Source organism: Grammomys surdaster, unplaced genomic scaffold, assembly GCF_004785775.1.
Source record: "Grammomys surdaster isolate TR1022 unplaced genomic scaffold, NIH_TR_1.0 100, whole genome shotgun sequence".
In the NCBI taxonomy this organism is placed as follows: Eukaryota; Metazoa; Chordata; class Mammalia; order Rodentia; family Muridae; genus Grammomys; species Grammomys surdaster.
In genome coordinates, this window is record NW_021604579.1 from 12,550,266 (window position 1) to 12,571,878 (window position 21,613).

General features: G+C 39.2%; 1 protein-coding gene across 1 annotated transcript in view; it reads right to left on the reverse strand.

Moving 5' to 3' along the window:
- Nucleotides 1–21,613, reverse strand: part of Usp24 (ubiquitin specific peptidase 24) — a 126,345-nt gene that overhangs the window by 72,124 nt on the left and 32,608 nt on the right. The window contains exons 6-17 of the mRNA XM_028785408.1: nt 17,643–17,678; nt 16,806–16,871; nt 14,004–14,069; nt 11,185–11,259; nt 10,468–10,626; nt 9,344–9,458; nt 9,059–9,162; nt 6,760–6,867; nt 6,174–6,269; nt 5,921–6,082; nt 5,681–5,728; nt 273–380 (exon numbers count right to left, since the gene is read on the reverse strand). Coding sequence (XP_028641241.1) covers nt 273–380; nt 5,681–5,728; nt 5,921–6,082; nt 6,174–6,269; nt 6,760–6,867; nt 9,059–9,162; nt 9,344–9,458; nt 10,468–10,626; nt 11,185–11,259; nt 14,004–14,069; nt 16,806–16,871; nt 17,643–17,678 — 1,143 coding nt within the window. The remainder of the gene's footprint in view (nt 1–272; nt 381–5,680; nt 5,729–5,920; nt 6,083–6,173; nt 6,270–6,759; nt 6,868–9,058; nt 9,163–9,343; nt 9,459–10,467; nt 10,627–11,184; nt 11,260–14,003; nt 14,070–16,805; nt 16,872–17,642; nt 17,679–21,613) is intronic.

Consider the following 21,613-nt stretch of genomic DNA (forward strand, 5'->3'; position numbering starts at 1 on the left):
GATTCTTTTTTGGAATCTTTTCAAATTTTGGAATTATCATTAATATTTTTAAAAGCTAGCCTAGTTATCGTAATAAATTAAGTAATCAAGCAGAAGAGTTAGGACTGTATCTAAAGAAAGACCTCTTCTGGAAGAGTTCTGAATGATTACAAATCACTACACTAATAACGTAAGCCAGTGAGAGCCTATCAATGCAACAACCTTAGCCATTGCTTATTACAATTAGTACAACAGGCCATGCACATAAGAATCAAAAATAAGTATGTTCCTACCTTGTCCTGCTTTTGATAGGTTTGTTTGATAAATGAACGAGTGATTTCATGAAGCTGACGTAAAGCTGGAACCACCCATACAAACTGAGGATTATTAAGTTGAGATGACTATAGAGTTAAAAAGAAGTTACATTAATTAAGTTTACAACTAAATGGCAGTTGTTTATTAGCTATAAAAAATGTCTGAGTCAATTATTTCACTGTTACACATTCTATAATTTTCCTTTTCATATTACTTATTTATAGCATATCTCCATGCAATCATAATTCAGTCTTCAACTTCTTACTCTGCATGCAATTTCCTAAGGCCAAGAACTGCAAACAAGAGTGGATGTGAAATGACAGTAAATGTACAGGGGGACATCAGCAAAAAACAGACAGGGAATTAGCAACTTCAGAGGACAGATTAAGAAGCTCAGGGCTGCTAAGACATGTTGACTCAAAAAAATAAATTGATGGCAAAGCTGAACACTGAACTGGCTAGCAAGGAAAATGGACCAAGAATATGGCTTTCTTTAATTAACGATCTGATTAAAATACTGGTAATGAGTTAAGTATTAAAGAAAATACAACCTATTTCTATTTCTACTGAAGGCACTCTGCCTCAATAACTGAGGAAGGGGCTTGGGTGCAGCCCCAAGGCAGCCATGGCTTAGCGTGGGTGAGCTCCTGGGCCCCGCTTCTAGTACTGCCCTGACTCCATCCGACCCATTACTATTTTCATTAATTACTATGGATACTTTACTCAGACTACACTTTATTTTCAAAGCACTTCAAATATACTATTTCTGAGAGTAGTACAACAATCTGGATCTTTGTGTTGTAGATCAAAAAAATCTGAAAAGCATGCAATTGGCCTTTAATCAATAGCATCTTTTGAACTATAAACTTTTGTAATAAAATTGCTATCAGATTAAATGCTATCGATCAACTGATTATTAATCAAAACATCAATTAAAGCCTTACTATTTATTTAAAAGGCTAATTTTTTGTTTTAAGTAATTTTATCAAATCCTTCTGCAAAATGAAGACCCTGTTGAAAGGATAGTATTGAAGTCTTAAAGAAATGCACCTACTATTATTATAGGTTACTTTGTGCAAACTGATTACTACCACCAAACAATACTTTCTCCTCACCTCAAATACGTAAGGCAAATAAGTTACCAAATACCATATTTCCTGGATTTTAAGACACATTTCTATGACCTTTACACTTCTCAACTTGATACTTCAATTATGTCAACAGACACTTACCAGCCACTAAATATTAAATGTAAGCTTTTATAACTGCCAATTATCTTCGTATATACAAACTTAACTATAAAGAGCATTTGTTCATCTACCTGTTACCTGAGCTGAGCTGTTATTCAGTATAGGTAGTACCAAACAAGGATGGCCTTTAAGCCTGAATTCGGGTTACTAATTTATTTAAATGTTATCAGAAACATAACATGACACAGCATGACTACTTTCATGTGACTGTCAAAGCAGTTCAAGTCATTCTCAAAGCCAGAAGCCACTATGCAGACTGTTCCCTTGCTCGGAGCTATCCCACTCAGCACTGGTATCACTGCCTTAAGCTGTTCACTAATTCATAGAAGTTGCTCAACCTACTGTTCAGCACTCAAAGAAAAAGTTGCTTTCATGAAAGATGAGCACACAAACCTCCACATGCTTCAGTCTGCCTCAAGGACTGCTGGGATACAACTCAGTGTCAGCACACTTGCCTGTGTGTATAAGCCCAGACTCAATTCCCCTATACCAAAGATTTCAGAGTGCTCCAAAACAATACTACAGATAATGATAACCAGTGTATAAGGAAGACGTTACACATAGTTGGTAAAACAAAACAAACAAAAAGGTTTTATTTAACCTCTGATGTAAGTCTAAACAATAGCTGGTAAATGGAAAATGAACTTATTTTCCTTGGTTTCGGGGCAGAGTCTCAGGTACCATGGCTGGCCTCAAACTCACTATGTAGTTGAAGATGATCGTGACTGTCTGAGTCTCTTGTCCATCTCCTGAGTACTGGGATTTGCAGACATGTGTTATCACACTTGGCTCATAGTGTGCTAACGATGCAATTCTTATTAGGTCTTCTTTATGCCGAGTAAGCATTCTACTAACTGAGCTAAAGTTCAACCCCAAAAGGTAGTTTGTTTTTCTTCTTTATAAATCCAGTAATTCTGCAAAGTAGGCTGCAATCTCTGGCATCTTCAAATCATAGAAATAAGGCATTTCTTATTGAAGGCCAACTACTTCTGAAGTTAGCCAGAATATTTTTGCTAAAACAAAAATTTTAAAGACAATGAGGAAAACTGTGAGGTTTGTATCTGAACTGACACCTTCCAAAAGGATTACAAAAAAGAATATACATGAACCCTTTAGCAACAAGCAGATACATTTAAAAGTATCATGACTAATTAGGTCAATTATGGCGAGTGGAAATTATACTTTGAATAAATTAAGACAATAATCATGTAAGTTGGGATTTAAGAATCATTGCTGATACAGTCTCTCTGAAGGTTAGAAATCAGGAAACCATGTTAGCCATGGTTATCTATGGAATTATACTGTTAAGTTACAAGAATTGAAAATTCCTCTGATTGCTAAAGATGGCTGCAAGTAAACTGAATATATTTGATGATGTCACTGATTTAGTGTGCTCTTCAAAGTACAGTGACACTAAAGGAAGCTGCAAGACTCAGCCGGGATGGCTACAAACCTGTGTTTGCATTCTCCTCCTTTACCTTATGAAACCCAGGACACATTCACTGCCTCAGCAGGTAGATATTCTGTCTAGACACTTCTTACTAGAAAGCCCAACGACTTCTTACACCTAAAAGGTAGGTATCTCCATGCAGTACCTTAGGAGACATAAAACCTAAGTCCACTTCAATTTCTCTTCTTACTACCCTCTAAGCACCTAAAGAAAGCATTCATATTCTTTTGAGTTCTTTCTCCTTAGAGCTGAACAGCCCCCTCCCCCATTTTCCTTATCTGTATTGCTTTTTCGGTTTTAGATTTTTATCTAGAAATAAAGTTTAAAAAATTATACAGGAAGCAAGTCTTCAAGCAGAATTTTCTCCTCCACTACCTGCACCATTGTGAGAGTATTTGTACTGAAGACACCTGGATAGCTTTACTGTCTATTCTATCCTTCAGCAAACAGAGCAACTCACTGATACACAGATCAACTGTTCCAAATCTAAAAACCTGAGTTCTGAGTGCTAATATTATGTTCAAAACTTTTCTCATTTTGAATTTGGGATGTTCAACCAGCAAAGTCTTTGTAAGTATTCTAAAACCCAAAAGCTCCAAAACTAGAAATACTGTCGGTCCCAAGCATTTCAGATAAGGCTTACTCAACCTGTGTAAGTACAACAATGTGTCTTCCTAGGGTGCAGGAGAGGAAGAGGAGGGAACTAATATTTACCAGAAGCCTGCCAGGTGCTGTCAGGAGACCTATAGACAGCCTATGGAATATGAAAACACCACTTCTGGAGAAAACATGGTATCTGTTTGTTTAGTAATTATTTTTTTTTTTGGATGGAACATTTAAACTTTTAACTGAAGGAAATAAGAAGTGAAGTAAGAGACAAAGGGTTGGGGTGGACAGTGGAGGGTATAAATGAAGCAAGGGAAGAAAGAGGACCAAGGGAGCTGAGGGGACCTCGGCAGAATCTGTAGAAATAAAGTCAGAGTTTCTGAACATGACAGTGGAACTTGGGAACTTGGAGTGTCAAAAGCAGCAGGAAGGGAATCAGTTGGGGGAGAAAAGGTAGCTGAGGGCAGGAGGGGAGTAAGAGGTGGGTGATCTTGTCTTACCCTTCGCTTAGTTTCTGTGTAGCCTGGCAGGGAGACATAATCCCCAGTCAGCCCACCTTGCTGCCTGGCAGGAAAGGGCATAGCATAGAAAAACACCTTTAGTGGCAGTAAATATTTCGCTCCCCTGCCAGGGGGCTTAGATCTTCCCACTGCCCCCCTTCAGCAAAGTGCACTGTGAGTATCTGTGAAGCACTGAGCAAACTGGCAAGTGCTCCTATATAAAATGCGAGCTACTGTTACATGGGGAGAGAGCAGCAGGGAATAAAAAGGAAGAGTATTCCTTTTGAATCTCATAAAATGACCAGACAGTTTCCTTTTGCTGTTGAATTATAAAGCAACAGACATGAATGAAGTGACTGCAAAGAGAAGCAATAAAGACACAATAATGCACCTGACTAGGACAGCTAGGTGATACTCAGCTGGGACAAAGGAGGAACAAAGGTCCAAAGGAGTCTCTGGATTTAAAAGCTATTTCCCCTGAGGGAAGGAAATGTCCCTTCAGCTTCAACCTGTATATCTAACTATAAAGAAAAAAATGTCTGTTGCCTAGAAGAAAAAAGCGTTTTCCTAGAGGTCCTTTTTCTTTATTGATACTATTGAAGGAAATATATTTCAGTAACTCAACGAAAATCATTCAATCATAAGAAGAGAGCCTGCTAAATTATGTGAGTCACTGAGCAGAGGGAACTGGAAAATTTAAATTCTGAGTAGAAAGCAAGCGTAAACATTCACCATTCCTTTTAACTCCAGCATTACTTGTATCAGTTTGTGAATGCTTTTTAAAAATCCCTAAAGTTAGATCTTGTGCCAAAAATTCCACTGATCAAAGTTCAATGTTAGAAATATGAAACAACACATTCTTATACTCCCACCTAAACTATGTGGCCAGACAAACTGAAGTGCACAAAAGCCTGGGAAATCGGCAAAGCTTGTTGCGAGAACTATGTGTCTATGTGTATTCAGATGAAAGCCAAAAGCATCCAGGTCCTTTGAAGAAACATCAGTGGAGACCCTGGAGAGGTCTGGCTGATGAAACACTAATAAGTCCCTATCTATTCACCAGAAATGTTTTCATGTTATTAATATGAAACTCCAAACCCAGAATGGTTCCTACATGGCTGGGATAAAGTCCAGGGCTACCTGAGTGCTGCCTGTGGTAGGAGGAAAGCATGCCCACATGCAGGTGCAGGCGCCCTCCTGTACACCAGCATCACACGCACCTCCCCTGCTTTCTCCTATCCACAAATACTCACTTTCCCTTAGAGGAGAAAAATGGGAACAGAATTTATTTAGAATTCAATGTGCTTTAAAAATTATATATACTCTACATATAATTTAAAAGGAAAATGAAGCTGAAAGTCATACAATTTCATAAAAATTATTTCAATGGAACCCTAGTTTTTTTCCCATTTAAGGATAAACATCTACTAAGTCCTAAATAAAGCATAGCTCATAAAGATCACATCTGTATATTAATATTAGTCTAATAAACACTAAAATATCTTTGAAGTAGGATGCAAATTATTAAAGGTAATTATAAAATTAGAATACCTTAGTTGGTTCCATATGGAAATACTTACCTTAAATCCATCTTTCTTGTTTTTTTCCAAACCCGACCATTCTCCAGGCTGAAAATTCAGGGAGATATAAGCAACTTGGTAAAAATAAAACCTATAGACCCAAATTTAGATTCTAAGGTAAAAGTTTCCAAAGAGGACATTCCACTTAGTTTACATAATAGGGAGGACATTTCCTTGGCTCTAATCACTCAAGACAGTACTACAGCTCTGACAGCAAGGTTAGAGTAAAGGCAGACCCACCCTTTTAATGTCTTCTATGCACTTAATGATGTAGCTCCTCTTGACCGCTTCCTTCACCGCATAGGCATCACTCAGGATTGTGAGGTGCTCCTCCAGGGCTTGCTGAATGAGGCTACTGGGCAAGGTTGGAAGGTGAGCCAGTTCCCAGAGGACATCTAACACCTGCAACAGCACCATTATGATGAGCCATCCCGCAAGCATACAAGACCATGTGAAGCATTGGTAGCAAGAAAAATCCATTTGCTTTCCCTGCCTTTCCAGAAGTGGCTTCAAACCGAGCTTCCCGGCCTATTCGTCCAATCAGACTCAGCAACTTCTGTCTCACTCTGTCACTCTCGGTCTCCCAGCTCTGCACAGGAGAACAGACAAGACACAGAGAGGTGTCAAAATCAAGCTGGTGAAATCAGCAAAAACATTAAAATTCAGTAGCCTCAAGATTCAGCAGTCTCAATTAATCTGGATCCCGAGATCTCTCAGACACTGGACCACCATAAAGGCAGCATACACCAGCTGATGTGAGGCCCCCAACACACAGACCGCAGAGGACTGCTGGGTCTGTGTTCAGTCAGAGATGATGCACCTAACCCTCAAGAGACTGGAGGCCCCAGTTTAGAAGTCAGATGGGGTCGGGGGTGGGACTGGCTAGTGGAGGCAGGGGTGTGGGTTGGCAGTATGGGATGTGGAACAGTCGGAGGGTGGACAGGGAGTGGGGGCGGGGGTGAGAAGGAGTAAAATCTGGAGTGTAAAAAAATATTAATTAATTAAAAAATTGAACTAAAAAGGTTACTAAGGTAAGAGAAGCACATTTAAATGCATTGCTGGGAGATGGTAAACTTTACCTTCTGAATGAGGACAAACAAGTGATTAAGCTGCTCTGCATTAAACTTCACAGCTGCCGCAGCAATAATTGTATGAATGTTCTCAATTACTGTAGAGGACTGGCCTGACTAGAAGAAAGGGAACACCAGATTAAGTCCTGGGACTTGGCAGAACCTAAGTCTTCTTCCCGACAACTTACACAGTGACTGTAGTGTAATGAGCACTCACTTCCATGACAACACTGGCACGGTTACACGGAAGCAACCATTCCTAATGGTCACCTGACTGCATTCTCACTCCCAACAGCTCCATGTCTTTTATATGTGAAAAAGCAAAAGAATCAAGATCTTGGTCTGATATTTATTTTAGGATGAAAATAAAATATTTTCAACAAAAAATTCAAATTGATTTATTTTGAACTGATAAAATTACAAGGCAAATATATGTTTAGTGTTTTTACAGATTAGTGATCCGGGCTTTGGTTAAGAGTATTATTGGCCCCATTTTAAATGTTGCTTATAAAATCTTTATGACTTCAACTAGTCCTTTTGAGCCAATGTGCAGTAAGTCTGCATCAGAGCTATAGACCCACTGTGGATGACTGACACTCAGTGTATAACTTCAGTCATGGCACAGAATAGAAACTTGCAAAGCAGGAAAATGTTTGTAGGTTCAGTTAATTTTCTCCACAACCACTATGCCTATGTAGTTGTTCATTAAATGTAGCAGGCATATTTTCTCCCTCCTTCCCTCCCTCTCTCCTTCTCCCCTAATCTTCATCTCATGTGGGTTCAGAATGCATACTGAGAAAACATTATATATGAGGGTATTCGCTGAGGCCATATACGGGAAAGTAAAGTCTAGGAACCTAGGAGTGTTTTCTGCCATCTTGCCCAACTGCAATCCTCTCTGCACTGCTAGAAGGGAATCCGCTAATTGTGCTCCCACAGAACCCTGTCAGCTAGCTTCCTGTGATACGCACTGAGCAGCCGGACTGGGAGAGGAAGGAGTGTTTCGGGTTCAGGCTCAGAGAATGAATACAGGGCTGGCGGGGCAGCAGGGGCTCTGGCATTGTCGGTGGGAGTGGCACTCTCCACTTTCCCTGTCTGCAGCTCCCAAAGTGTATTCCTCCCAGCTGTCCTCCATCTTAGCAACACTTTTGTTTTGGTCTTAAATTTTTTTAAAAATTATTTATGTGTGTGGGTATTTTACCTGCACATATGCCTGTGTGTCACATGCATACATGCTTTGTAAACAATTCCCCAGTGTCAAGTCCATGCGTCTGAAATGCCTAGCACATTCTGTTTCCAACCAGATTCTGACTGCTACAGAATAAAGTGGACACAGTTAAGAAGAACACCAGCTTTCACTGTGAGTTAGAACTTAGAGCTTGAGACTTTGTAAGATGTACACATGAAGGCGAGGTATGCACATATTCAGATGCTGCACTGCTAAGTCTGAATTAGTGATTCATAGTCAGCAACACACAAATGTAATTAAAGCCACAGGAGTGGATGAAACTGAGTAATGAAAAGTTTTTGAGGTGAGAAAAGGGCAAAAGATTAAGGCTTGACGAGGGAAAAGCAAAGTAGAAAGAATTAGCTAACAGGAAATTTCAGAAGGAGTATCAGCTAGGCATGACGGAACACATCTATAAACCCGACACTCAAGAAACTGAGGGAGGGAATTTCAAGTTTAAGTCCAGCTGCGACTACAGGGAGAACTTGTCTCAGGGGAAAGACAGTGACAGAGGCAATGCAAACAGAAAAGCAGAGCCAGGCTGGAGTCTGTCATACTGATGAGTTCTACAAAGCTGAAATCTAAAAACCTGCTGTTACTATCAACCTCATTTATTAGACTAAATAAGAAGAATTATAATGAAAATTAACAATACAAAGAAAAGTAACAGGATTGATAAACAGAACGTGTGTACCTATTCCTATCTCTGCACCAGCAGACACACAGCTTTCTGGAAGACTTGGACTTTTTTTAACAGAAAAAATAAGAATAAAGTCTGAAATGTCTTGTGAGTATGACATTCCTTTTCTATATGTTATTTATTTTTTTCTGGAACTGAGAATGGAACCTAGGGCCTTGTATTTATACTAAGCAAGTGCCCTTCTACTAAGCTAAGTTCCCTAGTCTGCAACCCCTTATATATGCAATCTTAATAAACCATAAAACAAGACTAGGTATAGCTCACCTAGTGTAAACCAGAGGAGGTTCCCCTGGTTTGACTGACTCCTCACCACCCTACCCCCCCCTTCCCTTTGATCCAAACATATCAGAAAAAGGCAAAAATAATTCTACTCAACTTACTTGTATCTTCCAAATTTTAGTGAGTTCATCTAGTGACAATTTACTGCCCAAGAGTTCAATAATTCCCTTTATTCGATCACAGTATTGTGCTTGGTCTATGTTACCTAATAGAGGAAACATCAGAGGGGGAACCAGATACAGTGAATAACAACTCTATTAATGCAAAGCAATAATAACTTCCTAAGATTACCTAAAGACTAATAAAAATAAACAAGATGTTTGCACCTTTTAAAAGTAAAAATAATTTACATGTCAAGTAATTTTTATTTTTTGAAAGAAACTTACCTTCCAGTGCAATTGACAGAACTGAGTTTTCAACTAGCCAATCTAGTAATCTGTCTGTATCTATAGCATTCTTCACAGACTTGGATAAAGTACTATCTTCTATTAGTTTTGTTACCTAAAATGACAGCATTAGCATGAGGGAATAAATATGCACAATTAAAATCTTCTCTCATATATGTATAGTCATTTTATACTCTTACAGAACAGTCTAATAATTAATCAAAATATTTCAAAACTAGCTTATTTCTTAAAAGTTAACAACTAATTATGATGTCTTCTTAAAAAGAAAATGGGATTGTTCTTAGGGATCCCACTTAATCCTTAGACTACCTGTGACTGGCTTAATGACAAGGACCCAACCTAAACTGCATCCATGACTTGTCCTCCACATTTCCTAACTGAAGGAGGAGCCAGGAAGGAGAAAGCCCGTCTCTGGTGATGGGAATGTCAGGTGAAGCTTGTGGACCATCCATGGCCACAGGGCAGACGCCCCAGAATGTGGAAGTTAAGACACTGAGTCCTGACACTGGCCTGCTCAAACTGTACTTGTTCACACTTGGCTTTGCTTGTGCTCATGGTCTCGTTATCCAACCCTTCATATATGTGAAATATCTTAGTCCCTTTCAATAAAGTCTTTTCACTTAAAATGATCCAGGATGAGTTGATCTGACTTAGAGCCAAAAATCCAAAAACTAAAGGAAAATTAACTGGACTCATGATTGAATTAGGACATTAGCTTAACCTGCTACCCATTGAACCCAACCACATTGTTTGAATGGATCTAAAATGAACTTTAGGAAGCTGAGGAAACGTCCCTTTTAGCATTTTGCTTAGACTCACACTATTATTACAGATACTTAATTTTGTCCTAACATTAGCTCGAAGATAAAGCTACGTATGAAAGAAAAAGAATTGTTCCTTAGTAAATATCTAAGGATGATACTGTAGGAAATTTCACAAGAGCAATTTTCAGAGAGAATCTTGAAAATAATACAAATATGACCTTTCACTAACAGACAATTCACATATTGTACCTGTTTTCTTTGTCTTCCAGAGTCAAGAAAATTTATTTTCTCCCAACATCTTTATATTAAAAACCACACGTGAGTCAAGTGCAGACTTACTTCCTTGAGGGAGTTCATCTTAGCACTAAAATGTGGAGATTTCAGCATGCGCAGCAGGATGTCCAGGCGAAGGTCGTCCACAGTGGTCACCAGAGCCGGTTGGAAGCGCATGCAAAGTAACTTAATGGCAGACAAGAGCTCAGGGATGCTAACCAACCTCTTTCATTTAATAAAAACAGAAAAGCAAAGAAACAAACAAACAAAAACTGTAAAACATCCTGATGTTAATTCTCATGACATACATCATATAGGTTAACAGTGGCCAAGAGACAACTCATTTTTTACATGGTCAATTAACTCTCCTAAACAAAAGTTAAGCTATGTGGTGAGGGGTAAAGAAAGGAAAAAGGATCGCAGTAGAAGAGATTCAAGGTAGGAAAGTCTTCATCAGTGTTAAAACAGCTCTAAAGAACGTCCAACACACTCAAAAATATGTTAGTCTAATCTAGTCTGATTGTAATACCATGAAAATCATGTTAGAAAAATTCTGAATTAGGTTATCATTCCTGAGATACCATATTCATTCTATTTACTGAGACAATACTATCCTCAGTTGTTTTGAAAGTAGCTTTTTTGGGAGAGGGGCAGGAAACTTCAATTAACTTGACATTAACAGCATATCAAGAGGATCCAGAAAGCAATGGCATGAGAATTTGCCAAGACTTGGCTTTGCTATCATGGACTAAGCAGTGCTCTACCTGTCTAGGGAGTAATTACCTTGTCTTTGAGGTCTTTCTCCTCGACACTCCGCACATCCTGGATTGTGGTAAGGATGACCGGGTCTAGCATAGGCTGTAGACATAAAACACTAGTTATAAAGAACTCCTGAATCTATGATACAATAGCTACTCCTCACTGCCATTCACAAAGGAGAGGGCACAGTGAAAAGTATAAATTCTAGCTGGCAGTGCCACCACTAACTACCTGACCATCCCAAGTGCCCTTAACTGACTCTGTGCCTCTATTTCTTCAATGTAACATGAGCAAAGTTCCTCTCACTACATCGTGTAAGAGTTATCTGAAGAACAACTCAAGACACATGAACTTCCCTCTTAAAACAGTAAGAGGTACGGCAACCTTCTGTTTGTTTGAGGGAGGGTCTCACTATGTAGACTTGGCTGGTCTGGAACTAGTCTGGTCTCTAACTGTGAAATCTGCCTATGTCTGAATCCCAGGCCTGGCATGAGTACTTTTATAATAAGATTATTTTATATTTGACTTTTAAAAATGGATACAAGTAAGCATAGACTATGCAAAACAAGCTGCATACAAACTACTTTTATTATGAGTGAGATACACGACACACTGCTCCAGAATGAGAACACAATCATGCACTTAACTCTAAAGTGTTAGGTGAGAGACAGTAAAATCGTAACTAGAGGTAAACTGACCCTTCCAGTGAAATAAGCAATTAAAAAAAAATTAGATAGAAAAGCAGTATTTGGCTGTCAGAAGCAGGAATATATGGTCCATGAGTAAGAATGTCATCAGACACTAATCCAGATCCAACTTCTTCTTTCATAAAGAAGCCGACAGTGCAGGAAGGGCTGTGGCTGTGATTACAAAGTGAGTCAGGACTCCTGTCAGCAGTGCCAGGACACTCAGTCCTCACAGCATGCTGGGAGACAGACATTGTTACTGTCAACACTCTACAGCAGGGGCAACAGCAGCACACACTTCCAGTCACCCACACAATGGAGACACGCATGTATGGCAGCTAACATGTCCATGATGACAAGATAGGTTAGAACTACAGATGACAGCAGCTGTAGCATAGACTCACCCTGCTCACAGGTGTGTATGTGTACACATACACCTTCAGCTTCTGAAGACCTCACTAATTAGCATTTAAAGTATGTACGGTAAAATTTCCTTACATGAAATACATACATTTAAAAGCTAGCCCTGAGCTTGACTCATTAAGCTAATTGAATTATTAATTATAATTAACAAAACTTCAAATCATTTTCTTTTCTTAGTGTTTTGGTTACTAAACTATTGATTTGAGCTGGACTGCACCTTGGTTGGTAGAGCACTGGCCAAGAAAGCACCAAGTCCTAGGTTTGAGCCCAGCACTGAATAAACTATCTGATGGTATACACCTATAATCCTATCACTCAGGAGGTGGAGGCAGGAGGATCTAAAGTTCAAGGTTGTCCTTGGTTACACTGTAAGTCTGAGGCTAGTCTCAGACTTACATAAGACCCCCATCTCAAAAATCAAAGCATAACCAAAAAACCTCTTATATTGATATACTTAATAAACTGTCATTGTTAGATATTTCTAAAGAACTTAACACAGAGAATAAACAAAATATCTAAATTCTACATTTTTCCTTAAAAATGTTTACATATTACTTTGATGTCTAAAGAAAGCACTCAACATTGAGAAACGGCAGAAATTTCTCACACATACTTAAAGAAAAGGAACACTCCAGTTAATCTGTCCCCAACAAAAGTATGTACTAGCAAAAAACAATAGTACATGTAGAAATAAGGTCCCCAGGGGCATTACACTTGATATAATTTCAATATCTATGCAAGCTTTCACAGACTTACTTTTAAAATTTAAATGGAGGAATTCTGATAGGACATTTTGTTTGATAATTTACTAACCAAAACAGAGAGCCACAAGAAAGTATAAGGCTTTCAGCATTAAAAACTGAACACTCAAGAGACTAGGAAGATGCTTCCGTGAGTAAAGGAAATTCTGTATAATAAGGACCTGAGCTCAGTTTCTGAGTACAGGACTCCCTCACCCTTTTTAAAGGGGCAGTGTGCCTGCAATCTCAATGCCAGGAGACAGAGGGACCCTGGAGCCCCATGACCTCCAGAGGCACAGTGGTATCTGCACAGACGCATGCACACAGACAAACCAGGATACTTGCAGCTTTACTACTTTATGACTTGATGAGTTATAATTCTGCAAAGGAAGGAAGTCAGACATGATATGCTACTAAGCTGTTACTCCAGAGAGAGGGGGGGAGAGGAGAGAGGAGAGAGGAGAGAGAGAGACACAGAGAGAGAGAGAGAGAGAGAAAGAGAGAGAGAGAGAGAGAGACAGAGACACAGAGAGAGAGAGAGAGAGAGAGAGAGAGAGAGAGAGAGACAGAGACACAGAGAGACAGAGAGAGAGAGAGACAGAGACAGAGAGAGACACAGAGAGAGACAGAGACAGATAGAGAGACAAGCCAGTAAGCATGCCTGGCTGACAGTCAAAGCTGATCTAAGAGAATCCATACAGAAACAGACCCTGAAACAACCCTGTGAAGGATACAGGGATACATGCCCTTTCTTTATAGAAAAGGTAACACTAAGAAATTATATTTAATATAAATCCATCTTTTAAAACAACAACAAATGTTACAGGTCTCCTTACTCTTAGAAAACGTATTTTCTGACAACATTTTCAGTAAAAGAACTGCTATCTTGAAAAACAGAAGCTGTTCTATATTAACCACCATCTGAATAACCTAACAACAAAAAAACCTACTATTTGTCATGTCCCGGGCAGTGATACAAAGGACTGCATCCTACCTGCACCACGGAGGAGTTGAGGTACTCTGCACACACTCCTAAGGGCTGTACCAGTGCTGAGACGGCCTGGGGAAGACAGTGGAGGTGAGGCATGTGTGAGGCAGCTTTGCACCGTTCAAACTAAGTCATGAAGTAATGATTAGATAAACTAAATTCCTAGACAGAAAGACAACCCACTTAAAATGTCACAGACATTTAAATCAGAATGTCAACAAAATTCCCCTGAAAGGTTGAATGAAGTGATTCTAAAGTTCATAATGAGGAATATTAAAACATTTATTTAAAGAGGAAGTAAAATATCCTCTAGTCCAAAAAAAAAAAAAAAAGTTAAGGCTTATTTGAAGAAAAAAAGTTACTAAAATACACAAAAGAAAGCCCAAATAAATAACGGAGACACTATGTTCCTGAATGGGAAATTGCAATTATATAAATGTCAATTCTCTGTTCAATGACCTACTTATTTACTGCTATTCCAAACACGGCCTCAGTGCTCAGTGGCTTTTTTTTTTTTTTTTTGGTCTTGGACAAGTTGACTCCATGCACAAGAGTGAAAGATATCAAACTAAGCCAGAGGATTTTAGACAACAGTGACAGAGCCAATAGCAGCACCGCTAGTAATTGAAGATGGCCACATTAGCCCTGAATCAAAGACTGCAACAGGTGTCCAAGAACAAATCCCATACTTGGTACTCTGAGATAGACAAAACTAGTAAACACCAATGATAACGGAAACAAAAATTATTCAAAGAGGATCTTTTATCAACTAGTTATTTATCTGAAAGAAAAGTATTAGATCCCTGTTACATAATACATAAGTAAACTGAATAAATCGACAGCCAATTTTAAAATATTATAAAAGCATAAAAAGAAACAAAATTGTAACCTTGAAGTAGGAGGATATTCCTAGAAGTCTAAAAAAATTTTAAGCCATTAAGGAAATTTTGTAATTTCTTGATTCCATGAACACAAACAGGGCTGGCAAGGAGGCTTAGCAGAAAAAGTCCCTGCTGCCAAACCTGACAATCTGAGCTCAATGCTCAACACCCACATGGCAGTAGGAGAAAACCAGTACCAAGCTATTTCCTGACCTCAATGCACGTGCCACACACCCTCACATATAGATACACGTACACATACAAAAATAGGTTTAGAATTAAAAGAATTCCTAAAAATTAATGATCTACTTGAAATTAATGATTTACGACTTGAAATCTAAAAAGTCAATTTACAGGTGAAATGCCAATAGGCAGTAATCACATGGAGAAATGCTCTAGCTCCCAGAATAGCAGAGCACTCCAAATTAATTAAGAAAACACCATTTTTGCCAATTATATTAGAAAATCACAGATTAAAATATGCTTTGCATTATTGGTCATACTGTAAAATGGGTTTGTAGAGCCCAGACAGGCAGTATAGCTTTTTGGAAGGAGAGTTAGTAGTCAAGTGTAATTTTTAAACATATAGTCTTTAATCCAGAAATCTTACTTTCTAAGAATTTTCTAAGAATTGATCTTTACAAACAAATCTACATGAAGACACACATAGGGAACATTTTTCTGTAGTCATAAAAGCTAACGAACAGTCAATGACATTACAAATATGTGCATCATGGTGCATACGGCCTTTGCACAAGTAACCTGGAGTCACTAAGAACATTAATGGTGCTAACTAGGAAAGATAGCCATAATATGGTTAAGTGAAAAAGTACTACTGTGTATAGCTTGACAGCAACTTGTTTTAGAGAAATGGAGAGGTGGGAAGGGAGCAGGGGGAGGCGCATGCATGGGGCAAACCAGTTTCATTCTTTAGTGCTGGTGTCTTTTAACTGTCAAGAATGTGATTATTTTTCCCAATGTATTTCAAGTTAAAAAATATGACATCAACAGTCTTATCATATGGCCTAAATTTATTCTGGGACACAGCTACCATCTTAATTGGTCAGAAACCAGGCACTTATCATGAAAGTTTAATTATACTTGTTATGAAAACGAGAACTGAGGTCACTCTCCTCGTGCATCCTCCCAGATCGCTGCTGCCCACAAGAGCGATTTTGGAAAATGGTCTGACCTAAGGCATGATTTGAAGAAGGTTTTAAACACCACAACACTTAAGACCAAATAGAGAATAAGCCTTCATCCATGTAGAGTAGAAATTGGAGGGAGAGGGAGTTCTTTGTTGTTTAAACACTAGAAAATTTATTGAATGTTTTTACATTCTTGAGAAATGAAGTTAATTTCTAACATCACTCAATACCTAAACAGCCAGATCTTGAGAAACAAATAAATTAGACAATACTGTCTCTGAAGAGATTTTTCCCTTTCTTTTTCAAATCATTATTATCTTTCATGTCAATAAGCCATTTCCTACATACTTAATACAAACGACAATCCAACAGCCTAAGTGACTCTTAAGGCAGGGAGACAAAGCTTCCTTGTGGCAGCAAAAACCAGGTCATTCTATTACTACTCCATCAGTGTCTCTTCTGCCTTCGTCCAAAGAGAGACCAGGGGAGTAATCAGTTGTTGTCCCACAAGAACTGCCCAATTTTTAACACTTAGGGTTGGAATTTCAGCACAGAACTTCTGCATTGATCCAGTTATGGCAGGCAGCACACGCCAGGGCTGTTACTACAATGTACACCACACTTGGCCTTTTCTCTGGGTCCCAGGATCAAACTCAGGTTCTTATGCTTACACAACAAGCACTCTACTGATGGAGCTTGCCCCAGATGCTTTACCTTTTACATTTACCAACCCAAATAAAGTGGACTACACACCAAGGACAGGGAATGGCTTGACTCACCCCAAGTTCTATATCTTCTGAATGGAGTTTAGCTTGGATTGCTGCAAATCCACCTAATTCTCCAAACTGAAAAGAAAGCAGACATGAATTGTTTTTTCAAATGTTCCACAGTAATAATTTGAGCAAAGAATTAAAGCTAACACTTTGCTTTGCCACTGTGCTCTGCGAGACTGATCTTTGAAGACCAGGAATGCCATTCTAATGTAACGGCAAGCTGTGCTAAGGTGAACTGTAAAAGACAAGCTAACCCAAAACCTGATGTTCAGCTGTATATATCACATATGCAGAGAAGGAACTATATGACATTCCTCCTCTGCGAAGCATTCTTCTTTGTGGTGGCTTGACTGAGAACCATCCCCCATAAGCTCATGTATCTGAATACTTGGTCTCTGTTGGTGGCCGTGTCTGGAGAGGCTATGCAACTTCAGGATGTGCAGCCTTCTAAAAGGTGTATCTGTGGAAGCAGGTTTTGAGGTTTACAGCCTCATCTCACTTCCTGTGCTTGCTCTCTGGTTCCTGTGTGTGTGTGTGTGTGTGTGTGTGTGTGTGTGTGTGTGTGTGTGTATGTGTGTGCATAAGATGTGATCAGCCAGCCGACTGCTCCTGCCTCCTGTTGTCATGCCTTCCCTAGCCTTGTGTACTCTACCCCTGAATCTGTAAAACAAAATTAACTTTGTTTACACTGCTTTTGGTCATGGTATTTCATCACAGCAACAGAAAAATAACTAATACTTGATTATTTTCCATAGGTGTCATTTGTTTAAAATACTCAACTACCAGAAGTCACACTAGAAACTGGGAATAGTGTATCAAAGCCAAATTAGTAAAAGTATATACCTTATTTACCAAGTCCACCACCCATCCATGAGGCTCCTGTGAGAAAATAAATCCAAAAATTAATATGGGACTAGAAAAGCTTCCCCACTGTTAACCTTTGCATTTTTTATTTTCTAAATGGGAAATCTGAAGGAAAAGCATTAAAATTTAAATATACTTTGGAAGTCTTTCCCCTAACGTTTCTTAAGCATTTGACATGACTGTATACAATTTTTTCTTTCTTTTTTAAAAAAGTTTTTATTTATTTATGTATGAGTGTTTTCTCTCTCTCTCTCTCTCTTTCTCTCTCTCTCTCTCTCTGTGTGTGTGTGTGTGTGTGTGTGTATTTATTTATTTCTGGTGCATGCCAGAAAAGGGCATCAGATCCCATTACGGATGGTTGTGAGTCACCATGTGGTTGCTGAGAACTGAACTCAAGATCTCTGGAAGAGCATCCAGTACTCTTAACTGCTGAGCCATCTCTCCAGCCCCTACAGTATACAATTTTTGAAGCATGTAAGTTAAGTTTAGATTTTAAAAGTCTTTGACATTATAATTTTTGAAGCACACAAATCTGGACCTTCGTGGGATTGTATATGAGGAGCACTCATGCATTTGGGGACAGATGGAATTTGTTGTTTAAGTTCTCCAAGGAAAAGAATACCTCAAGTTAAATTTTCTAAGAAAGTTGTATTTTATTTATTGTGTTTTCTAAAACAGGGTCTCAAGTAACTCAGGTTAGCCTTGAATTTGTTACACAGTTGAGACTGACATCTCTCCTGCTTTTTTACTTCCCAAGGGCTGAGGATTACAAGGGTACACCACCACTCAGGGCTGAAATTTATATTTTAGAAATTAAAAATTATTCCCTAAAAAGTAGACAAGGAGGAAGTCAGAGATTAGAGATCAGTCCCAGCCTTATTGTCACTACCCTTAACCAGGCCCTTCCTGGCTCTCCCTTCCCTTCTTTCTTCTTCTGTGCACTTGGGGCTTAGGTTTAGGTAGAAAGACATGTCACACCCACTTTCACAGAGTTCAGATTGTAGCAGTTAAAAGCTAAAAAAACACCACATACACAAGCAGTTCATATTATGATAAATCAGTTGTAAAAACAAAAGGTAAAGGGTCCTTTAAAGAATAGTGGTGCTGTAGAAGACGGTAGGCTAAAGGCAGAAGGTTAAAGCGGCCAAGCCTATTTGGAGAAGGCACAAGAGTCCACTATGTGAAACACTAAGAGAACTCTCTCTCTACCAGGCTGCCCATGCTGAGCTGTGGAGAATGGCACAGGTGAGACTGTGGACAGCAGTAAAGGTGTGGACAGCAGTAAAGGCTTGGACAGCATGCAAGTGTCAAGGACAGGCAGTGTGGTTCTTACACTCTAAGAAGGTCTCTTGTAGTTCAGATGAGAATGCAGTCAAGACCGGGAAGCATTCAGAGAACCAGTGAGAAGACTAATGCAGTGTACAAGATATGACAGGTGCTGTGTGGAACAGAATGGTTGCAGAACAGAGTGGACACTGGAGGCGGGACAGGGTTGTAAAAAAAAAAAGACTCTGGTCATGGTTTGAGTACAGGAACTAAGAAAACAAGTCAATTTTGCCAACTCTGGTTTAACTTGAGCACTGAGATAGACAGTGATGCTATTTACTTAGTGGAAAAGAAGAGAGGCTGGCAGGCAACAGCAAGGCCACAACAGGCATGTGACTCTTGAGAACTCAGTACAGCAACTAAGAAGAGATGACTGTCTTCTTAACTCAGGCATGCTCAGAGAAGAGTCTGAACCTCAAAGATAAAGTCCTCATCATTAAGGTGTCATTAAGGCAATGAGAATAGAGAACATTCCTTAGAAAAAGTATAGTACAAAGAGACGAAGGCCTGCATCAAAGCTGGGTAGCAGACAGGGACCCAATGACATGGTAAGTAATCCCTGAAATTCCAACAGTTGGGAAGCAGAGGCAGGAAGATCAGGAGTACAAGGGTAGCCTGGGCTATAGGAGAGTGTCTCAAAAACAAAACAAACAAAAGACGTGTGTGTGTGTGTGTGTGTGTGTGTGTGTGTGTGTGTGTGTAATGAAGTTAAAGATTTAAATGTTAAGTAGAAAACTGATACAACACAAAGAAACAGAAATAAGGAAAGATGAAGGAAGATGGAAGACAGAATGAGACAATTTAACATGAATCCAATCAAAGTTCCAAAGGAAGACATTCTGGTAGAGAAAGTAATTCATTAAAAGAAAATGGCTGAGAAGTGCCAGAACTGATACAAACTATTAACCACCAAGGTGCTTGCTATCTTGACAACAGGAGAGTGGCCAAGAAAGACAGTTGATACCAACCTCTGGCCTACATACACAGACATGTACAAAGACCTGCAACACATGTGTACAAACTCACATGAAGACATGCACTACAGACCTCATCCTCATCCATGTACACCTCCCCCTTGTGTATGTACATGCACACAAGACATTAACCATTGAACTAAGAAGTCCAATCAATGAATCTGCAACAAAAGAAACAGTAAGAATATTTTGATCAGCCACATAAGAGTTAAAAAGATAAGGGTGAAGGAAGAGAAGTCTGAAAAAGAAGGGAGATGAAGACACATTTCTCATAAAGAACCAACCAGGAGCTACCTTCTCAACAGGACTATCAGTCAGGAGACACTGCAAATGACAGTTATTATTCTGACAAATACTAGCTACTAGTCTAGAATTTAAAGGCCAATGAAAATATTAAGAAACATGAAAAAAAGGTTCAGGCCATTAAAAAAAAGTCAGTCACTAACGGACACTTAACTAAAGCATATTTTATAAGTGAGCTACCTTTTTATAGGGTTTAAGAAGAGACAGAAAAGGATTAAGGGATTGTACACTAGAGATAACAAAGTAGGAACTAAAGGTTAAGGGAACCACAAGAAACAAACTAAACTTTATATGTATTAATCTTGTGAGAATAAAGATAATGAAATTCACTCTTTGTTTAGTTAGTAACCTAAAGTTCAGAGTAGCCACCGAGAATGACGGAGGAGAACCTGTGATCTTTCACGAGGTTTGGCTGTGAAGGAAATCCATGCTGGAGTCACAAAGGATATAAGAGGAAGGACATTCAGAGATGGAAAACACCAGAGCATGCTGAATATTATAATCCAACAGTGAGGAAAAGACTAAGACACCAAAGAAGGAACAGGAACCCTAAGGAGCAAAATGGTTGAGAAGGCAGGACAGGCAGCCAGCACTCTCCCGGGAGAAGTAATTCCTCTGTGAGAAAAAGGGGAGAAACAAAGACTGGCCCTTTCTGGTCTCTGTTGTAGAAAGCAAAGGGAGGGAAATAAACATCTGCTGAGTACTTATTTACACTAAACCATGAAGTGCAGCACTTTTACACACTGCTGCCATGTAACACAACAGATGTGTTGTATTCACAACAAAAAAGTGAAGAAAAGATTTTAGTATTTAGGAAAACTATACTATTTAAGTTCAAATTTCATGGCTGCATAAATTCTTCTTGTACCCCAGTACCTGGCCTTGGAGAAGTACTTAGGTGGTTTTAATTTCTCATGCACGAAGAGGGGATAAAATGGAACCTAACTCACAGGATTACTGAGGGATTCAGTTGTCCATCCTTGCCACTCAGCAGCAGGATGGTCCTCAAAGCAGCGCTGCCCTAACGGATCGCTCCCCACAGGCCACACACAGGATACAACTGCGCCGACTGTTTCTTTTACGGTAACCCTGTATTTTCTACTTCCTCTGCTCTACTGTCGAGGGTACCTTATCCTAATATACTGTTCTGCACTGCGGAAGCTTCTTGAAAGCTGACTCAGGGAACAAGGAGGCGCTCCCTTGCCTCCTCCAAAGCTCCCTGTCCTAGAGCAGGCCGGCCCCTTCACTCTGTAAGAGGGACAACGGAAAGCAGCAAGCAAATAAGGGTACTGAAAACGAGTCCTTGAGAATACCTGGGAAGTAAATTATTTCTAAGCCAGGTTACTA